Source organism: Lontra canadensis, unplaced genomic scaffold, assembly GCF_010015895.1.
Source record: "Lontra canadensis isolate GAN:19392208 unplaced genomic scaffold, GSC_riverotter_1.0 scaffold6, whole genome shotgun sequence".
Taxonomy (NCBI): Eukaryota; Metazoa; Chordata; class Mammalia; order Carnivora; family Mustelidae; genus Lontra; species Lontra canadensis.
This window is the reverse complement of record NW_022631000.1, coordinates 14268528-14291443: the sequence shown is the minus strand read 5'-3', so window position 1 is coordinate 14291443 and position 22916 is coordinate 14268528. Positions and strand designations below refer to the sequence as shown.

General features: G+C 43.3%; 1 protein-coding gene across 9 annotated transcripts in view; it reads left to right on the top strand.

The window, feature by feature from the left end:
- Nucleotides 1–20198, top strand: part of ZBTB20 (zinc finger and BTB domain containing 20) — a 770594-nt gene extending 750396 nt beyond the window's left edge. For all 9 annotated transcript variants that reach the window (XM_032852271.1, XM_032852263.1, XM_032852264.1 and 6 more), the window contains 2 exons: nucleotides 6980–8584; nucleotides 19727–20198. In XM_032852271.1, the coding sequence (XP_032708162.1) occupies nucleotides 7000–8584; nucleotides 19727–20148 (2007 nt within the window). In that variant the 5' untranslated portion in view covers nucleotides 6980–6999 and the 3' untranslated portion in view covers nucleotides 20149–20198. The remainder of the gene's footprint in view (nucleotides 1–6979; nucleotides 8585–19726) is intronic.
- Nucleotides 20199–22916: the final 2718 nt, after the last annotated feature.

Sequence of the window (22916 nt, the reverse complement as noted above, 5' to 3'; positions counted from 1 at the left end):
AGATCTCAGCTAGCCTTAGTACTTTCTCGTCCCTGTTCTCTGTTTTCTCTCTTCCCCTTCAGTCCTCTTTTTATGTTTAAGTCATTCTCTTCAGAGAGGCAACTGCCTGTCACTTTGACCGAAGACTGTTGAGTTGATCACATAACTTAAGTAAATGGGACGCCCCAGCCTGCCTGAGGGCTTCATCAGATGAAGGCAGCAGCATCGGTTTCAGAGGCTGTGATTACTCAGAGTAGTTGAGAGCAGCCTAAGGAGAGATACTGGATTCTCGATTCACAGGTCTTAATTTGGGGAGGAACACAGACCTCTTTGAGATTCTAAAGAAAGTCACTGACCTTATCCCTGTGAAAGTGGGAACATGCCCATTCGTGAAAAAATGGGAATACCCCTAAAGCCCACACATACACTTCCTAAGGACCTTCCAATATGTAAACTGTACTCCAAAATGAATGAAAATTCCTTAGACGTATGAATGAAAGTTCAAGGAGTAGGAAAGACCTATCCAACTGTAGTACTGAGATCATAAATAGAATGGTGTTGTAAACATTTGAAGCAAGTTAGAAAGTTGACTATTTCTGTCCACCTAAAATAATAAGCAGTGACTACAAAAGTATATACAGACCGTTCCCAACATTCCTAGGTGGTATCTTCCAGAAAATATGTTTGAAAGTCAAATTTCTTGAAAGTTGAACAATTATGTTTTATGAGAACAATTCTGTTACCAATGGTTAGGAAGAAAAGAAGGGAAAAAAAGAAAACAGCCTTTAATGGTTTCTGTATCTTGGGCTTAGATGATAGAGGTCAAGTCTCACCACAGGGAAACAGCCCAAACATCCCCTTTACACCCAAGAGTGGGTGCATAAGGCAGTATAGCTCTCCTTCCTGAAGGCTGATGACCCTCCCATGGTCCATCTCCGGTGGTAATGAGAGCTGTGCTATGCTAGGTGTAAGAGGAAGTCTTGTCCTGCCTGCCACCTTCCACTTGTTTAAGTGATTTTCCCAGTGCCGCAGCCACCCTCCAAATGATGCCTCGGGCCGGTTTGTGGATCCAGAGGCAGACACGCAGGATCAGCCTAGAGGGTCCCTGGCTATGCTCAGGATAGAAATCAAATGCAAGCCAGCAGGAGGTGAAAGCAGAGTTAACTGAAGGTATAGAGAGAGTGCAGGCATAGAGAGTGCAGGTAAGTCTGGGAGACTTAGGAAAGGAGGGAGTCTCACCATTGCTTGAGGTCTGGGGGTTTTTACTGATGACTGTGGTCTGATGCGCGTGTCCTCTCAGGCATCCAGGAATGGGTCAGAACAAAGACAGAGTCCAGGTGTCCACCATAAGTGGACAAAGTCCAGAGTCCAGGTGTCACTTACTCCCTGGAGCCAGGGGGTCTTGTTGTCGAGACGTCTAGCATCAGTGGTCCGGAATACGCACATGATGGCCTCGCCTGGTCACTCCTTAGATGCTATCTGTTGTGCTGGGAGACTCCAAAGAAATCATTAACTCCTTGCCCCTTATAAAGGGGACATACATGAAGGCATGTGTAGCGGAGGGGTGCAGGTCCTAGCAAGAATAGAAGCAGGAAAGGGAACAAAAAGCAGGTTTTTATGGAGTCCTTTACTTTCCTTGTCTCACAGAGATTGTGATGATGCCGGAGAGATAGAAAGCCTGTTTAGGCCCATGTGCTTCAGACGGTGAAAGCGGTGAGCAAGCGAGGTCTAGCCTCCTGCCACATAGAGGCTCAGTGGTTGCCCCCAACCTCAGCATAGAGGTGACATGGACGTGACTGAGGTCTTCACCCCAGCAGTGGCAACAGATGTAGATTTGGGGAGGAAGGGACCTGAGTTACCACATGCATCCCGCTTCCTCAGGAGAGGAATGGGCCTTTCCCTAGCATGACCGACTTGGTAAGTTGCTTAGGACCACCACTAGTCACCTAAGATATGAAAAGGCAACCTCAACATGGTAAAGGTACCAACGTGCAATGTGGAAAAGAGTGTGATGTGAGACACTGGGCTGTGGAGGCCTGGCCACCCCAACCCTAGTTCATGAGCTGCCCCACTTACCTCATGTGAGCCTGGTGGCCCAGATTGAAAGCTCAAGGGCTTTCCGGCCCTGCCATTTGACTTAGACATGTGGACTTGACCGAAATTCATGTGGGTTTTAATTTGAGAGCTTGTGTTCCCTCCCGAATCCCAGAGACTTGAAATTCCCATCTGCCTCTGTAGCACCTCACCCTTGCACTGGTCTCATTTTATATATCCGGGCTGAGAAAGGACTGGATTTCACACCTAATTAAAGGAGATCGTATTGCCTGCTGTTTCCTTTCTTGTTCATTTTCCCTCGCGCACAAGCAGTTTTTCATTCTCATGCTAAGTCCTGTCCCCCCGGACACCCGCGGTTTAAGAGACAGGCAGGAGCTGGGTTCCTACAAGGCAGAGCGGGCCCTCCATCACCTCTTTCACCAGGAGCTGATTTTCCCTTCAGTCCTCGCCCTGCTGCAGGCCCGTCCTTATTGTGCTCGCTCACAGAACACAGTCATTCAGCATACAGGACCACTCACGGTGGTAGGATTCCTTGCGCGTTTCTAGTGAATGCCATCTCAGGCTGACTCTATATTTTTACTCTAGTGGAAAGAAGGTTGGTTATTATTTTTAAGCACACAGAGAATCATTTTTATCACTCTTTTCATTTTATCCCATCGGTTCTATGTTCATACCACTGTGGGGGTATTTTTGGGGTGATGCGGTATCCCCAAATATACATAATCTTTGTAAAGTTGTACGGTTTTGTAGAGTTGAGAGTGTGGTTGGTGTTTTCTTTTTCTTCTTTCTTTTTCTTTTTTCTTTCTTTCTTTTTTTTTTTTTTTTTTTTTGAATAGCCCAAATGCCTATTCAGTGCCAATCTAGGAAAGAATGGAGTTAGCATTTTCACACCATTCCTTCCTATACAGTCCCTGAATAACCATCTAATCAAGATTTGTTTTCAATGGGGAACAAATCTTCTACAGTAGAGTATTTCAGATTTATTCCATTGGAATCTATACATTAATGCCCATTGGATGAAAGGACCTGCTTCACAAAAGCCTGGACATTGCCTTGCTGTGGCAGAAACTTTTTCCCACTGTATTAGTGTGAAATATAAAAGAAAGCCTGGGAAAGAATTGCTTCAGCATTGTGTGCGGGAGGAACGAGGCGTGCCTGAATGGAGAGGCAGGGTCCCCCATCGCATCTGTACCCGTATCAGCAAAGCCCATTCAGCCTTTCATGGTTGCTCACTGCGATGTGGGACCAGCATACTCAGGGAGATGTTTAAAAATTGTGTCTATAAAAATCCAGCTAGGCTTGCCGGGTCGAGTTGTACACGTGTGCAAGTTTGAGTTTTTTCTCTGTGGTTTTTAGTGACGTGGGAGACATTACTGCAGGAATCCTAATTCAGACCATTTCACAGTTTTTTCTGATTATCTCTATAGGGTTACCTGATTGGTTAGATAGACTCGGCCAGTTCAGTCAAACAAGCACTTTGAGTTTTTCTCCTGAGACTGCGAGTGTGTGCATGGGTGTGAGTGTGTACAGTATGAGGACACTCACAGTATGAGGGTGTAAGTGTGTACAGTATGAGTGTGTGCATGGGCGTGAGTGTGTACAGTATGAGGACATACAGTATGCTGCTGTTGATCATTTCCCTCTCTAAAGCAACCTCCATCATCCCTCCCAGTGTTTTTAAATTTTCTTCTATGCCCTGAAGATTAGGATGGCCTTAGAGCTTCGGGCAATCTGAGTTTCATTCCTCAGCGATCCAATGTTATGGAGTGAAAAAAAAATAAAAAGCATCCAGGGGTGTGGGTTCTAATCCCAACCCTGCCTCTTATTAGCTCTGTAAAACTTAGGGTAAGTCACTTAAACACTTTGATAGCCTCAACCTTTTCTTACATCAAATAATAATAATAAGACGTGTCCTAAGAACATATAGGATGGTTTTAAGGAAAGACCAAGTTGTTTTATGTGAAAGAGTTTTGTACACTGTGAAATGCTACATGGGTATTAATTATTAGGATATTTGTTGTGGTTTCTTCCCATAATTATCAGAAACAAGATAACTCTTCATCATACGTGACAAATCTAGTGATATTGCTGTGACTGGTGCTAAGAGCAAATGTGTGTTTAAAGAGTTTTTTCACCTGTGGGAAAAAAGTCATTTAATAAATTCATCCTCCTCAGAGATGGCTATTTTATCAGACTTATCCAGTTTTAGTGCTTAGTGTTTTACTTAAATAAAAAAGACTTTAGTGATAGTAAAACTATATCTAGAAAACTCTACGTTTTAGTGTCAAGACAAGTTGTTTTATCTCTTGCGTTGTTCCATTTATAAACTTAAAAAAAAAAAAAAAGATGTCTTTTAGATTTACTGAGACTATGTCCCAAGGCGTAGAAACATGAACACCATGCTAATTCAAGGGTAGGTCTAGAAGCAGCTGGAGAACATACTGAACAGACTTTTTCACACAGCCTTACCATGGATTTATGGACACCCAGGGGCCAGACCTCATTTAGGGCAATGCATGCAATACAGTGAAGCAGGTAAGAGTGAAAACTCTAGAGCCAGACATGCCTAAGTTCAAATGCCAGCTCTGCTACCTATTGCCTGTGTGGCCTTGAGCAAGTTTCTTCATTTGTATGGCCTGTTTCCTCATTTGAATAATGGGGATAATAATACTACCTACCTGGGGTACCTGGGTGGCTCAGTTGTTAAGCGTCTGTCCTGGGCTCAGGTCATGATCCCAGAGTCCTGGGATCTAGTCCCGCATCAGGCTCTCTGCTCAGTGGGGAGCCTGCTTCTCCCTCTCCCTCTGCCGCTCCCCCTGCTTGTGCTCTCTCTCTTTCTCTGTCAAATAATAAATAAATAAAATATTTTTAAAAATAATAAGAATACTACCCACGTGGTAAGGGTTGCTGTGACGATTAAATGAAATAATCTCATAATACCCAGTAAGCGTTAAAAAAAAAGGAATGTTTGCTCTTGTTGTTATCCTGCTCTCTGTGCATGGGGGTACTCAGCAAGAACTTAGAATTTGGTCTGCTGACTGATTCCTGAACATCTTCCTGGGTTATTGGGGCCTTCCTCTGGGGCTATACTTTGTATGAGCCCCATCAGAGAGGATTCACCGTGATTCTTTAATCTGGCAAAGACAGTGTTGTTTTTACGACAGTAAAAAAAAAATAGAAATTAGAGCCCAGTGCATTATTTTCGGCACTTCACAGACCTAATGGAAGTCGGAACAAGAAGGAACTCTCTTACGTAAAAATCAGTGCAAATCCTATAACTGAAAGTGAACATAGAGCCTCTAGGCATGTATTAAGTTAACGGGATGTATGTGAGGCCAACAACATGTAAAGATGGGAACGAAGGAAATGAATGAGTATATAAAAGGATGTGCTCACACCGACTAAGCTGAGACAGCATGAGGAGATCGAGTGCAGCAAGGCAGAGGTCGTGGAGCTCAGACTTTCCTGAACTGGACCTCTGTCCTAGGACAGAGGAGAAAGAGCCCGAGGAGGTGGTCATTCCTCCCATCTGCCCAGGTCATTACCTCTGGGGGGCTACCCCTCACAAGACACGGGGATCCCAGCCATTGGCCAACAATCAGTGTTTGGGCTGCCTGGTTGTGAAAGCCCACTTACTTGGCCTCTCTTAAGCTGACTGTTCAGTTGCAAAGGCAAGAATGGGGACTATAAATGAAGAACCGTTCGGAGAGAGGGATTCTTTAGAGTCACTTGAGAAGTGAGGCAGAAAATTAGGAAAGCCCTAAGCCTTCATGTTACAGCCACCCATTTTAATTCTCAGTCTGTGATCCAAATGTAACTGTTATCCCTTGTCTTCAGAGCCCGGGGTATAAGGGTGACGATGGGTCAGGCTACGGAGAGCTTCCGCATAGCTGACTATTGCTTTCCTACCAGGAGCCCTTTGATACTTCCCTGTAGCAAGTGCATAGGATACGGAATCGCCTAGGGTGATCACACAGCCCATTCCCCATTTACTCCTGCTGTCCTCACCTAATTATTAACAGTGCTCCCTTTCACTCTCAGAAGTGCCCAGTGTGAACATTAAATATGATCACCTAGTATATCACAGTCTCCCAGGTCAGTGCTGCCATGTCTGACCTTTTGAACATTCCTCCCTCATTAAGCTTTCAGGAAATGCAGAACACGACCCATGTCACATATCACCAATTTAGAAAGTCCTCAAACAGATTGTGGGAGGTGACAAGAAGAGTGTGTAGATACAGAAAGCAGTGGGTGAGCGCCCCTTTATCTAGCAGGCTGTGTCCTAGAGTCTGTCCCTCAAGTGGAAAACATGGTGTCGGTGTTTGGTGGATATCTTGGTCTTCACTGGATTTTCCAGGGGTTTTTCCATAACATGGTGTGGATTGAGAAATATACATATAAAGTAATAAATAGGAAAGGAGTTTGTTTTTTTTAACTATGAATATTGTTGCTATGAATAAAATCAGGAGTTTTGAAAAACTGGGGAAAATGTAAGCTTTCCCAAAGGACCTCCGCTTAGACCTGTCTAAAGTAGAAAGAGAGCGTTCCATGAGAACCAATCTTCCATTTGTTTCTCAGGTCTTACGTGCTGAAGTTGTAGGAAGAGCAGGCAAATGACCCATCTATTTATTAGGCTGTCCTACTTCAACTGGCAACCCTGGCTGAAGCTCTAGGGCATTAATAGGGATTCAATACCCAAAATAGCTGGGATATTGTTGGAGCCAAATCCAAGGCCTCATTCCCGTAGGCCATCATCCGCGCGTAGCCCGATCCTTGTGCAAAGCATGTCCATCTCGCCACAGAGCCCGCGTGTGCCTGCAAGGTCGGGGGTGGGGGTGCTTCCAGGAGCCATGAGTGTGACCCACCTGAGACCTGGGTATTAGGAATGCAGCCAGCTAGCTCTGACCCACACACCCTGTCTTGTGTCTGTCTTGCCACCGCGCAGGTGACATCAGTTGCAAGGGGATGACCGAGCGCATTCACAGCATCAACCTTCACAACTTCAGCAATTCCGTGCTCGAGACCCTCAACGAGCAGCGCAACCGTGGCCACTTCTGTGACGTGACGGTGCGCATCCACGGGAGCATGCTGCGCGCACACCGCTGCGTGCTGGCAGCCGGCAGCCCCTTCTTCCAGGACAAGCTGCTGCTGGGCTATAGCGACATCGAGATCCCGTCCGTGGTGTCGGTGCAGTCGGTGCAAAAGCTCATTGACTTCATGTACAGCGGCGTGCTGCGCGTCTCGCAGTCGGAAGCCCTGCAGATCCTCACGGCCGCCAGCATCCTGCAGATCAAAACAGTCATCGATGAGTGCACGCGCATTGTGTCGCAGAACGTGGGCGATGTGTTCCCGGGGATCCAGGACTCGGGCCAGGACACGCCACGGGGCACTCCCGAGTCGGGCACATCGGGCCAGAGCAGCGATACCGAGTCGGGCTACCTGCAGAGCCACCCGCAGCACAGCGTGGACAGGATCTACTCGGCGCTGTACGCATGCTCCATGCAGAACGGCAGCGGGGAGCGCTCCTTCTACAGCGGTGCGGTGGTCAGCCACCATGAGACTGCGCTCGGCCTGCCCCGTGACCACCACATGGAGGACCCCAGCTGGATCACGCGCATCCACGAGCGCTCGCAGCAAATGGAGCGCTACCTGTCCACCACCCCCGAGACCACACACTGCCGCAAGCAGCCCCGGCCAGTGCGCATCCAGACCCTGGTGGGCAACATCCACATTAAACAGGAGATGGAGGACGATTACGACTACTATGGGCAGCAAAGGGTGCAGATCCTGGAGCGCAATGAGTCTGAGGAGTGCACGGAAGACACCGACCAGGCGGAGGGCACTGAGAGTGAGCCCAAGGGCGAAAGCTTCGACTCGGGCGTCAGTTCCTCCATCGGCACCGAGCCTGACTCGGTGGAGCAGCAGTTCGGGCCCGGGGTGGCGCGGGATGGCCAGGCCGAACCTGCCCAAGCCGAGCAAGCCACGGAAGCTCCTGCCGAGGGCGGCCCACAGCCGCACCAGCTAGAGACAGGTGCCTCCTCCCCGGAAAGAAGCAACGAGGTGGAGATGGACAACACGGTCATCACTGTCAGCAACAGCTCCGACAAGAGCGTCCTGCAGCAGCCTTCTGTCAACACGTCTATCGGGCAGCCATTGCCAAGTACCCAGCTCTACTTACGCCAGACAGAAACCCTCACCAGCAACTTGAGGATGCCTCTGACCTTGACCAGCAACACACAGGTCATTGGCACAGCCGGCAACACCTACCTGCCGGCCCTCTTCACTACCCAGCCCGCGGGCAGTGGCCCCAAGCCTTTCCTCTTCAGCCTGCCACAGCCCCTGGCAGGCCAGCAGACCCAGTTTGTGACAGTGTCCCAGCCTGGCCTGTCGACCTTTACTGCACAGCTGCCAGCGCCACAGCCCTTGGCCCCATCTGCAGGCCACAGCACAGCCAGTGGGCAGGGCGAAAAAAAGCCTTATGAGTGCACTCTCTGCAACAAGACTTTCACCGCCAAACAGAACTACGTCAAGCACATGTTCGTACACACAGGTGAGTGCGCAGGCCCCTCTGGAGGCCTAGAAACAGGCCATGGGTGTGAGGGGGCTGTAGGAAAGGAGGGACAGGACAACAAGTGCAGGGGAAGGTTTGGAGTCATCCTTCAGATTTGAAGGAGACCCCCCACTGTCAGCCATCTTCTAGAAGTCCCAGCAGCATCCCCATTGTAGGCATGAAGCATCTGCCACCAAAACACAAAAATCACAGAAACCTTGTGGAGAAGGGCCAAATGGGGAAAAGTCTGACAGAATTTGCAGGCACAATATCCCTTACGCACATTGGACTTTGTAATACATTCTTTAATTCTAGGTGTTTAGAACTAGAAATGTCCTTCGACATTGTTCACTTCAGGCACTTAATTTTATAGACCGAAGTCATAGAGGCAGAACGGGGTTGAGAGTTTCCGTCTGTAGCAAGTTCTGTATGAACTCTCAGCTTAAAGAGGCCACAACAAGGCCAGTGCAAGCTTAAGCTGCATTTGTGGTCCCTGATATGGAGAAGTAATAGACTCACTCTATTTACTATTGCTTATTCCCTATTTTCAATATCTAGAGACTACAGTCTAGTCTGGGCACTACCTTTTAAAAAGACACTAGACTGGGACATATCCAGAGGAGTATAATTAGGACGACGAAGGAATGCAAAGCCATGGCATATCATGGTTGAAGGTCTGAGGGCTGTTCAACCTGCAAAAAAGAGGACTCAGGGCATCATATAACATCCAAGTATTTGAGCTTCAGGGGCAGCATAATGTAGTGAGGCTGGAGCTCTACAGGCTACATTGCTTAGGTCCAAAATCAGCCTTAGGCACTGTGGAACTTTGTCAGCTTGGGAAAATTACTTAATCTTTCTACACTTGTTTCATTGTCTCTATAATGGGAATAACAGTAATATATCTTTCTCAGAGTGTCATTTTCAGGATTAAGTGAATTAATAAATGAAACTCTTAATTCCTGGTACATAATCAGCACTCTATAAATGGTAGCTAACATTAGCACTGTTAGCTTTATTTAAATGGTTGGGAGGAGAGAGACGTTAAGCTTGTTCAGTTTGGCTTCAAAAGGTAGAACTGAACCAATGATTGGAAGCTATAAAGGAGAGTCTTTCAACTGAATCAAAGAAAAGGTTTGTAAACAGTCTTAGCTGCTCCAAGATGGGATAGACAGCCTCCAAAGGGACTGAGTTTCTATAGTTAGGAGTGTTCAAGGAGAGAATGGATGAGTTTTTCATAGGGATGTTGTAAAGGGGCCTCAGTCATTAGGTGAGTAATTGGGTGAGGTGGTGTTTCATCTCTGGATTCCATGATTCTAGAACTAAGATCTCCTGACTGCCCAGCTAGTGCCCTTTTCCAGCTCAGTAATGGGACAGGAGAGAAGTGAGAACTTCACGCGTGCTCTGCCATAGAAGTGACTACATATGTGGTACGATTTCACATAGATTCTCTCGCATCTGAAAATATCTACCCCAGTGATAGTCACCGTATTTGAAATTCCTATCATGAGTCCCTCTTCTGGTATACCTCTGGTTCCAGAACACCCCTGTTAGGTGACAAATAAGTTGCCAGAGAAATTTACTTACTAGAATCAAAATACATGAAAATAAATTGGTTCCTCTGAGCAACCTTGTTTCTCAGATCAGCTAGCAGGAATCTAGGAGATAGGACATAAGGCACATAAATTTAAGTTCAGAAATAGAAGGGATGGAAAATAACAGACCCTGAGACAAGGTGCCCGACATGGAGGTGAACAGCTAAAGCAGAACGTTTACTTAGGATGAACTTTGCCTTCTTCGCAGTCAACTCAAGTCAAAGCATTAGGTCCATCTGTGAATGTGTCTTTGTGTGAGTCGGTTGATTCACAATCGGTTGACAGTTTTCACAACTCCACATCAACATAGTAACTCACTACTGAATTTAGGAAGAAAATCAGGTAGTAAGTCAATATGTTAATTTAGGGTAAATGTGACTGCACTTATAACCTGAGATCAATTAAGGGCAATTTTCTATGTGGTATAGGTATCATCATTACGTGGTAAATTGATCAAATGGTTGTATTTCTAGTTATGTGGCACTTTATGGTTTACAGAGTGCTGTTACATAGTCTGTCATTTCTTCTTCTGAATAGTTGTCATATAAACCATCAAATTAAAGGTTAGGGAGGAAAAAGAGATCATCTGTGAAAGTGTCTTATTAGCTGAAGTTCACTTTGCTGGTCTTGGATCCATAAACATTTCTATTCTCCTTCCTCCCCGCCCCCACCTCCCACCCTTGTGCATCTCTTCCAGTAGACCTAGTAGAAATAAAATTCACATATTCTATTAGATCACATATTGAAATAAGCTTTAATTTTGCAACATAAAATTTTCAGTGCACTATCAAAAATTGTCTTTTGCTATACAAATACAGTCATAAAATGGATTCACTAAAGGATTCTGTGGTTAACCCAAATAACTAGATTTGCCCATGAGAAAACCAGCAATGGGTTTGTACATTTAGACATCATGGACGCAAGAGCTACAAGTAAAGTCATTTTATAAATCTGAGTTATGCTCAAAGTGTAGCCTTCAGATCTCTAGTAAAATATGAAGGTTTTGTATTGGTGTATATAACACGGCCACATCTGAGAACAATTAATAATACACAGATATCACTTGGGCCCCTCATTTAAAAGAAGTGAAATTATTCCCATTCACTCTGAATTATTTGGCAGTGGCAGTTTGGAAGGGCCATCTGTCTATCAAGACTTTTGTCTAGCTGAAGGAGTCCCTAACCTAACAAAGTTAAAGAACAATTGGTCACAATTGGTCTAGATTTTTCAAAAGGCAAGACAGCCTGAACATGTGGAAGTGATTCAGGACCTGGACTCACTGCAGCCTCCATTTCAAAACAAAGTTCTCTCCAATTTCTTAGGAAAATATTAAAAAACAAAACAAAAAAACAGGGCCTCCCAACTTCCCAAGAGCCCAGTGGAAATTATAAAAATCCAGAGCAAAAAATCTAAATGTCAGTCTAAAAAGATTCTAGAAAGTACTAGGGATACTTGGAAGAGTAGGGATGGCTTCAGTATTCTTAGCTACAACCTAATCTAAAAGAATCTTGCTAAGAAAGAGTAGCTGGACCGAGCTAAAAGGAAAGAGATCTGGGTTCTCTGCATTATGGCTATTATGCATGCTACCTGGATTTGCATTTCAGTTACTCCAACTTTCATATCAGTAGTACTTCGATCCATAACTGCAGAGAATCTATTCTGAGACGTGGACTCCAAATAAAATTCTGTGGGGCTCTGTGTTAATGATCCACATATTCATTGAAAGGAAGTGTTTGAAACAAATAAATCATCTGTTGTATTGACTTTGGAGCTAAGCTCCATAGCAGAGAACCAGAAAGCCCTTAGCTGTAAAGCATATTCCATAATGATAACACTGAAACTTGGAGTGGGTACATAAGTGAAATACAGTTATGCCAGAATTCGATTATTTGGGTTCAGTTTTGGGCCCTTTAATTGGCTGTGTGGCCTTAAGTCACTTAGTTTTAAAACCCTCAGTCCCTTTGTGCTTATGATGGAAATAATAATTGTCCTGCCTTTTGAGTCGTGTAAAGGTATGGTGCATTTAAGAGCTTTTCATAAAATGTAGAGTACTAGTTAATGTCTAAAAAAAACCATTGTCATTAGTACCTGAGCCCCCTCCATCCAAGAGACATTTTTTTTTGCTGTATCTCATATCTCTGAATAATAAGCTCTTGACAGATTTTCTTCCTCCATGGAATTTAAACACTGAAGCCACTTGATACTTCATGGGTTTCCCCTGAACTTCCTTCATAACATCAGCATTTTTTTCCACTTCTTAATGATTTTTTTAAGAGTGAAAGAAAATCCCTCACCTGACCACTCTGTCTACTCCCAAACAAGCCACAGTGGTACTCCATTTCTCCTAGGAGTGTCTCAAGTTCACTTTACTACAGCTTCATAAAAGTTGTAAGGTACGAAACCCAGAGTAAAGGACATATTTGAAAATAAGAGAATCAGGGCACAGTGGGTGGCTTAGTCGGTTAAGCGTCTGTCTTCAACTCAGGTCATGATCCCAGGGTCCTGGGATAGAGTCCTGCATAGGGCTCCCTGCTCAATGGGGAGTCTGCTTCTCCCTCTGCCCCTCCCCCTTCTCTTGCATGCTTGCTCTCTCTCTGTCTAATAAATAAAGTCTTAAAAAAATAATTAAAAGAGAATCAGAGAAAACCAGATAACACAAACCATCCTGTCATGGAACCAAGCAGGCTCCTCTATGTCCCCTCCCCTCAAGAGGAAAAACAAAAGTCAAACGAATGGGAACAGAAGGGAAAGACAAAGGACAGAGAAGGACAAGCTTTGGTGTCAATGTCGATACAAAAGGCAGGCAATAGGGAAAATTCAAAGATAACCCTGAAGCAGTGGTTCTCATGGCACGATCCCCATACCAGCAGTACAAATTGTCAGGCCCATCCAGACCTGTATCAGAAACACTGAGGAAGCCCAGCAATCTGTTGTTTCAATGAGCCCTGATTCACAGTATGTTGGGAATCATTTTCCTAGAAGGCTATAGGCCATGACGAGGATGGCGTCTGGTAGCTTTGGTTACGTAACATTGTTCTTGAAAACTCCACTCGTAAGAACCTATGCATTTGGAAGAAGAAAACCAGTTGAAATAACAGCTTGATTTTATTGTGGATAAATTATAATATGGAGGCAAATACCTCATGAACAAGAGGTGAGCTAAGTCTGTCAAACTGCACAAGGACCACAGCAAATGTTTGCCTGCAGGCACTTTAAAGTACTGACATGTATTATCATTATGTGGTTGTCTCTACACCTTCCCATTATAATGTGAACTCTGTGAGCCAGAAATAAGTGATAGGTAGGTAGGTAGATGACAGATCAGTCGATCTTATTCTTCAATATACCTAACATAACACCTTACACATAATAAACATTCAATAAATATTTGATAAAGGAATGAATCAAATAACCAGGATGGCATTGGAGGATTTATATGCCACTATGTATAGGCTGGCCAAGTTTAACAAACAAAAATACAGGAGGTCCAGTCAAATTTGAATTTTGGATAAACAACAAGTGTATTTTTAGCCTAAGTATGTCCCATGCAGTATTTGTGGGATGCTTAGACTAAAATATTATTCATTGTTTTTCTGAAAGATTTAACTGGGTGTCATGTGTTTTATCTCACAGTACTATCCAGGTAGAACTCTCTTTTAAGACCCAATCTTAGGACTTTCTGACTTAAAATCTGCATACAGGGGTCCCTAAGTGACTCAGTTGGTTAAGCATCCGACTCTCGATCTCAGCTCAGGTCTTGATCTCAGGGTCATGGGTTCAAGTTCCACACTGCACGTGGAGCCAACCTAAAAAAAAACAAAAAAAAAAATTAAAAATAAGTAAATAAATGAATAAATTTAAAAAAATTAAAAATAAGTAAATAAATGAATAAAATAAATGAATAAATAAATAAAATCTATATATGAATACAGGCTAGCATATGTAGTTGCTTAACAAATACTTTTTGAGTAAGTGAACGAATGTTCTGAAATGTGGGCATGCTTTCCAGGCAATTTAATTCAAGGGATTTACACATAAATGCATTATTTTCTAGCAAGACTTTAATTTCCCTTTCTTTCTTTTTTCTTTTTTTTATTTGCTAGAGAATTTATTGTATTTGCATTTCTACTTTTCTTTTCTTCACTAACAATGGTAGATGTTTGGGCTTTTTTCTGAATCGTACTATCAATAGCCCATTTATTGGTGACTGGTTTTGGTCCATTAGTGTTCTCTGCATAGATGATAATTTTGTCTATTACTTTGACAAGCTCAGCTATTTCAGCCATGAATTTGATATAAAAAGATATAGGAAGAGCAGTAACATAACAATGTCAGAAACAGTGTAAAAATACTAGGATCAAGATAATAATGTGATAGTCTTCACCCAGAATTTGGGCTATTACTTATATCAAGCCAGTGGAGCACTGAACAAGTATATGATTTGGTATGAAAACCTCAGTTTTATCACTCTCAGAGTGACCTTAAATAAGTTCTACAGTTAACCTGAGCCTTAATGTTTTTGCTACAAAATATATAGATCTTAATACTTTATGTGGTTGCTCTAAGAATCAAATAACATTATTTCTGTGGAAGCATTTAACCCATAAATACTGTAAAATCATCAAAGGCATCTAAGAACATGTATGTTATAGTTATAACACCGTACATCTTGCAGAATAATCCAGAGATCAGGAAATCCTTAACAGGATCATCTGGCTAGGCTGGTTATCCTCTCATCTGTTACTGACTTGTTGGCTGACCTCTTTATTGGAGAGACCATCTTCTGGGGACATCAGTGTCTCACAGAGGTATAAGAAAAGTTAAGTAACATCGATGAAGTTTCCTGAGATCTTCAAAGTTCTGCCTCACACCAAAATATGTTAGTTGTCCCTGAAGCCACAGATGTTTTGTAAATGCAGCCTGTCCCCCAGTAGGCAGTCCCTCCCCCCAGCCAGCCTCACAGTCCAAGCTGGTCACCAGGATTGCACCCTCAGAACTGGAGGAAGGCTGGCAGGCAGTCCCCCAGCCTTATCTCAGGGGTGTAGGCCTCCCTTCATCTACACCTCTCTGGTAGAGAGCAGACTCGTCAGCCGGTGAAAGCTGTCTGAGCGCCCTTCCATTCTTGCTGCTGAACCTTTCCCGTTTTCTATTCCCACCTTGATGTTCTCCATTCAGGCACTCCTTCTCCTTTCTTCGCCAGAGGCCCCCTTCCCCTATCCATACTCTCCTCTTCCTTCCCTGCCATCTGCCCTCTTCCCAAACTCCCAGTCTTAGTTTTCTGGTCCCTCAGTGGACTCATCTGAAGAGGAGGGTGTTGTGCTTAGAGCAGATGATGGAGAGGCCATCAAGCAGAATGGGAGAGACAGGTGGGAACATCGCTTCCGAAAAACATCCCAGTAACAGCATTCACTGTGCTTTCTGCAAGCCAGGAGAAGCCTGGTTAGAATGAGAAAGAATCAGCAGAATAAACAGGTTCTTGCTCAGCCCCCACTACAGGAGTGACTATTTAGAATTGAGGTGTCTCGCCCAGTCGCGTATCTTTTACTTGAACTTTGGGCAGATCCTCTGTATCTATGAACCTAACAGGATGTCTCTTCCCTTTTTTCTTCCTCACTTGTCAGTCTTGGTAGAGTGTCAGTGCTGGTCCACAAGAAGGAGTTTAAAAGAGGCTCTTTGGAGAACAGGCATCAAAAACGAGAAAAGTATATGTGTTTGCCACTTCCCCCACACCACTGGAATCGTAAAGGACACTGCCACCCCCTAGGTTTCTCCCCTTGCTGTGCGGTTTCTTGGGCTCCAGAGCTCAGTTGTCACCTGCTCAGAACCCCTCTGTCAAAGCTACTTACTGATGTTTTATTCATGGTATCACTTCTTTGATTAGCATATGTAATTGAGAGCAGACAATACCCTTAACTCTGAATCCTATAGCTGCAACGTAATCACTTGCTTTATTGATAAGCTGAAAGTTTTGTGTGTGTTTTTTTTTTAAATCCTGGGTTGGCTTCCCCATGTAATGCAAGTTATTTCTCAATTGATTTCATTTATCATCAGTTCCTTTCTACTGAAAAGAATGGTTGATTTTTTTTTTCCCTTCAAATGATCACATTCTCTGTGCTAAGTGCTTTATCTCTTTAATTTTCAAAATGCCTTCACAAGTCAGGTACTTCTGTATTATTCTCAAGTTACAGATAAGGAAACTGAGGCTTATAGAGGTTAAGTAACATACCCAAGCCACTCAGCCAAGGAAATGGAATTCATATCTTACTCCCATATCTGTATAGCCCAAAATGGAGCAGTTTAAAGTGAAGGGGCTTATATGAGCTTCTCCCTTATGTTATAATTCTCGTGTCTGCTTTGGACTTTGTGTCTCTTCCTAACGCATCCAAGGACTTGCCATTCCTGGCCAGAGGCTCAGACCTGAAAAGCCATCCACTCCCACTCATTTTAACTCTTCATTTCTCCACATTGAAAGCAACAGTTAGCAAACCTCCTCTGTCTTATGTATAATGTTGAAAGCCCTCTTAGGGTCCCTATAAACAATATGCAGGAAAAGAACAAGGAGGAAAAACACTAACATTTCTACTGAGGGATACTGTTTCAAATCCGCACACATATATAAATGAAAGCTGTGGCTGCCTGATTAATCTGAAAATAAGCCCCATTTAGTAAGACAGTTCTTGAAATACCAATGTTCTACCAACACAGCGCCTTAATAATTATAGAGAGCGTTTTCCTTTAAGGAGCTCCCAAGTGCTTTGCAAACATTTTTCCTCATTAACTATCATACCATTTTCTGTGGCAGGGAAGGGAACAGGGTATTTTGTCCTATTTAAAATGTGGGACTGCTAATGCAGTGAGTGATGGAAGCAGTCTGCCCTCAGGTCATGTGATGACAAGGCCTAGACTAGAGTCCTCAGGGGTTGTGGGTCAGGATGGGCAGAAGGCCACTAAGTCTGCAAAGGGCTACGGCAAGGGCTTGGTCCAGCTCCTCACTTTCAGAAGGGGAAATGAACTCAGGGAGACTTGGAAAAGCCCAGGGTCACACAGATAATTAGCAGCTGAACCAATACTACGTGCGTGCAAACAACATACAGATGTATGCTACGAAGGGAAAGATAACTACTGTGAAGAATCAATTTATAGTCAGATTAGAAGGTTGTGAAAGCAAAAAGCCTTCAGAGTGACCTTGCCTAGAGGAAAAACACACTGTAAAAAGGTGAAAGTTTCAAGCAGCGAGAGCATTTTAACATAAAGTTTCAACTTTCTAGCAGCCAAAATAGCATCTGGAACTTAAGAAGGCAAGTTGCCCATTAAAGGTGACAGGTGAATACATTTTAAAAGATAGTTGACCAGCCCGTTGTAGCCTCTATTAAGTGTACTCAAGGCACATGGATGGCAAAGACCAGCCCAAGTTCAAGCATGCTTACAGCTGTTCCAACTAAAAATAACATGCATGACTGTCTCTCTTGGGGAATCTCTCATTTCCAAAGAATGTACCTACATAAACACCATGCATAGCCTAAATGCATCATTTGGGAATGAGGCTTCCCCAGATTTGCCTGTTTGCCCAAAAGTGAACTCCTCTTCTAACCTGTGATCCTACTGACCATACTGTCCCATCAATGAGAATGAAAGGAAAGAAATCAGAGAAGAGTCTAGAAGAGAGGGAGCTAAGCCAAACACGTTTGTGAATAACTAAGGGAAAGAGAGTTCAAAGACCAATGACCTTGGTTAAGAAATTTGTGGAGAAATTCCTGAACAAAACAGCCATTTCTTACCATCCCGCCCTTCAAAACATTTCCTTTAAGTTTACAAATACAGTGAAAAAGGTTTCTGATGAGATAAAGTTTCATAAAACAGATTCTGAACATAAAGTGCTAACACTGGGCCTGACCCAGATGGAGCACCGAATGCATGCTGATTATTTTCATTGCCATTATTATTGTGACACCTTGAACCTCTTCTGCTTCATAATGGGAAAAATGGAAACCCAGTCAAGGCCCATATTTTAATTGGAAGTTAACTCCGTTTTAAGAAATAGATTTCCTACCCCGATACACAATCCAGATGTTGAACAATGACCCTAGAGAGTTTCAAAGGCTCTGAGCTTTACACTGGGTTATGGAAGAGTACAGAAAAGGACTTTCTTCTCCTAGGTGGGTGCCTCCACTAGGCAATCGGTAATGAGGTGGGACAAATGGAAACACCCTAATGCATTTCATCTTACCTGTCAAGGGCAAAGCTGAGAACTAACAACACCAACAAAAACAAGGCTCTGTTTATCCGAAGGGTTGTCACAAGCCCATGGACATTACTTATAGAGGAATACTTCATGTGACCAGTTGGTAACAATATTTTTATTTACCTTAGTCTCTTTCACAAGCTTGAATGTTTGGTTTCTAAGCCAACAGCAAACCAAAGCAGTAAACTGAGGAGAAAGAAGAGTTTCAGCCAACAGACTGAGAACAAAGAAAGAGAAAACTATTTTTTATATTGACCCAAGAGTTCAAAAATGCGTATGGAACCATTTAATTGGGGTTGGGGGGTGGGGAGAGGATAGTTTTATAATAAGAAGACCATGCAAGTATTCCCACACCATCCTTGGTGGTCTGCAAAGTGATTTCATATGGATTTATGTCAACACCAGCACAGTGAGGTAAGAAGGACCGTATACCTCAGAGGCATCTGGAGATCTGTCAGAGTTCCATGTCGGGGGTCGGAGCCCAGATTTGAACAGGACCATTTGACTCTGAGATCATTGTGTTGTCCACCACCTAGTCAACCTCCACACCAGACAAGGCTAGTCCGCAGCTCAGGGCACTCAAGACAGAATAGCCAATTATCTCTAACGTTACATTTCAGGAAGATTTCTGTCAAAAATAAATAAAATTGAAAGTGTAGCCCTTCAGAGTAACTTGCTCCTAAGTTGGCCAGTATTTTCCAGACCTATCACGGCAAAGTGCCTTCACTAGATAGAATCCTGGAAGTAGAAACCATCCCCAAAGAGCCATGCTATGTAACCACAATCCTTAGTTTCTAAAGATTCTAAAGAACCCTAATGCTTCGAAGATCCTTCTTCTGATTTCTTACATGGGTTTGATAAAATTAATGGGAAACACACGTTTAAATCCACACATGAGTGACGACACAGAAAGGGACCCCCTAAATGTAGCCCTCCCTTTTCTCCACAGAATGACCTTTGAAAACCTGTGGTGGGGGGTGTCTTGTAGCTTTCCAAGAGAGCCATTTTCTGGCATGGGGAGGTGGAAGATTAGCTTGTTCGGGCATCACCCAAAAGCAAGGTTTCTCAGAACACGAGAGGCCAGGAAGGACTGAATCTTTCCAGTCGAGGGTGAACCAACCAGATTTTTTTTTTTTTAATTTTCCCGTTTGTGTGCGTGTGTGTGCGCATGTTTGTTTGTTTTTTTGTTGTTGGGTTTTTTTGTTTGTTTGTTTGTTTGTTTTTCCCTTCTTGTTTCCCTGTCTCTCATTGTCCCTCCCTGGCTGTGTCCCGCTCTGTTCCACGTGCTGTCTCTCCCCCCACCGACAGGTGAGAAGCCCCACCAATGCAGCATCTGTTGGCGCTCCTTCTCCTTAAAAGATTACCTTATCAAGCACATGGTGACACACACGGGAGTGAGGGCGTACCAGTGTAGCATCTGCAACAAGCGCTTCACCCAGAAGAGCTCTCTCAACGTGCACATGCGCCTCCATCGCGGGGAGAAGTCCTACGAGTGCTACATCTGCAAAAAGAAGTTCTCCCACAAGACCCTTCTGGAGCGGCACGTGGCCCTGCACAGTGCCAGCAACGGGACCCCTCCCGCGGGGACACCGCCCGGCGCCCGCGCTGGCCCCCCGGGGGTGGTGGCCTGCACGGAGGGGACCACGTACGTCTGCTCCGTCTGTCCCGCCAAGTTTGACCAAATCGAGCAGTTCAACGACCACATGAGGATGCACGTGTCTGACGGATAAGTAGTACCTTTCTCTCTTTCTTACGAACAAAACGACAGAAAACAAAAAAAAAGCTATGGCACTAGAATTTAAGAAATGTTTTGGTTTCGTTTTTACTTTCTGTTTTTGTTTTCGTTTCGTTTCATTTTGTACTACATGAAGAACTGTTTTTGCCTGCTGGTACATTACATTTCCGGAGGCTCGGGTGAATGAGAGTTTTCCCAGCCTCCCTCGGATGGTGGCCTTAAGGCCTGGTAGTGCTTCAGGAGGTCCACTGGTTGGATCTCTCGCTACTGGCCTCTAAATACAACCCTTCTTTACAAAAAAAAAAAAAAAACAAAAAAAAAAAAACAAAAAAACAAAACAAAAAACAGAAAACAAAAAAAAAATCTTTAAAAAAAGTTAAAAATTTTTTTTCACTTGTGAAGAGCACTACAAAAATATATAACAAAATCTAAAAGGCCTACTGTCTTTAAGTACACCGCTTGCAGTGTTTCAGTGGACATTTTCGCAATTCTGGCCGCTTGGACTTCACAGTAACCAGTTAAAACTGTGGAATATCCCTTCTGGTTGAAAACCCAGAGGAAAGGCCCTGCTGTTTTCCACCTACCACATTGTCTGATTTCATAAAAGGGCTGAGGGGGGTGGTTGGGAAGGGCAGTGGGTCTGGTGGTGTGGGGAAGGCAAGTGGCAGGCTTCTCCCCCAGATTCTGCCCGCGTCCATGCACCCCGGCCCACCTCCTCCATGTCCCCCCTTTCGGCAGAAGCCAGGAAGACTTGGACAAGCATCAAGCAACAGTGGCTATCGTATTTATTCAGTGTCTTCGCTGAGCCACAGCCTCAGCACAATCAAGAGGGACTTTCATGAAAGGCAGGAATGCAGATAAAACAAAGATATCAGAGGTTTGCACCTATGTTTCTAGGTACAAGAGAAGGATTATTTCCCACAATCTTTGCAAAAAACAAAAACAAAAAAAAAGTGTCAGGATATATTCTTGTGGAAGAGAAAAAGAAAGAGAAATGGAGGGTGGGGGGATAATAAAAAGTTCTTGAGGCTTTTTTAATTCAAATTTTATAGAGGGGCAAAAGTGACGTTTACCAGATAGAATGCTGATTTTTTTAATATATTTACAACAGTATTTGTGTAAAAAAAAAACAAAAAAAAAGTGAGATTGTTAAAAGTAATTTTCTTTTTCATTTTGGTTTTGCATACACTGCCACCAATCCCTTCTCTTTTATTTTATTTCACACACATATATATATTTTTTGGTAAGTCAAGACTGTTAAGGTTAGCGATACTGCTTCCAGATAGAAAGAATCAAAGGCAATTAAAGTTATATTTGAAAGAGAGGAAGGATATTTTCTTCATATTTTTTTTAATTTTTTCTTAATTTTTATTATTTTAAGTATTGCCTGGGTTGATGAGGGCCCCTGTGGCCAGCCCATCCCTGCTGTAATTTGAACTGCTGCTTTGTATTTTGATATGTAGTTCTTTGACTTTTAGCAAGCTTAAGTTGCTCCACTGACTTTTTTTTTTTTTTTTTTTTTTTCAACTGATCCATCTAGAATTCTGTTCTTTTTCCTGGGAGGACTTTATCTTTCAGAAACAGATTTCTTGCTTCTCTAAAAGTTCATTGAGGTCTTATGATTCTAGACTTTCTCTTGACTTGACTTCTTTTCTTGAATGAAACACTAGTAGTCTAGAGGTCGTGACAAATGGGTTTTCCTTTCGTGGGCAGCCAGGAGGAAGAGCTCATGCCTCCTCACAGCTGCAGAGAGCAGAAGCCTGGTATAGATCAGGATGCCTTGATGCCAAAATTACTTTCTTCCTTTCAAATACCACCTTCTGGCTACTGCCACCATGGTTGAGAGGGCTAAGTAGGATGATCCTCCTTTAGAGGATATATTAACCCTTGCTTTCTGGAAAGGTTTTAAGGAAATTAACAAAAATTTCTCGGATACCAACATCCATCATTCAGAAGGCCACCAGTTCATTGCATCATCCTAGATGCCACTCTCTCTTCCTAGTTGGGATTTCTCTCCTCGGTCCTAATCAAAGTATTGTAACAGGGATTTTTCCATTCTAGACAGTGTCCAGAAGGGACTGCAACTCAAATATGAGAATTCTTAAACCTCACAAAAACTCCAAAGGTGATTTTATTGCTGGGCATGGATTAATACTCTTAAGGGGGAAAAGGAAACCTTTAAACAAAGCAGAAACACCAAACTGTAATTTTAAAAAAGAAGCAAAGACAGAATTTTAATTTCAAAATTACTGTGCATTTTAATTTTTCTGTCAGCAACTTATTTGCAAAAACTGTGCAACAAATGAGGAGAAATCTTCCAAGGGAAGCAACTCGATAGTGACTAAATTGGTTTTACTCATATATTTGAGATACTGGTTAACTTGGATCTTTTCCACAAGTTCTTGGTGATGTTTGGTAGGGTTAGTGCAACTAGAGTGCATGTGGGTTTTATCTGGTCCTCTGATCCTTAATTCCGTAAATATTTTGCCAGCAGTTTAATGTAGACTTGGATGGTTAACTGATTATTGGGTATCGCTCATTGTGATTTCTAAGAGGAGTCCTATCAAGATCTATGTGTCCAAAATTGACTTGTTTTAAAAGTTAGTGGGAACCAGCTTCAAAATTAAGAAAAGTCCATTTTTCTCTTCCTAATTCTGCTTTTTAAAATAGCAGTGTTGTTAGGACTTTACTGTTTCCACTTACTACCAACAGAGGGAGCATTAGTTAATTAACCATGTCCTGGGACTGTTTTGGTATCTTGAA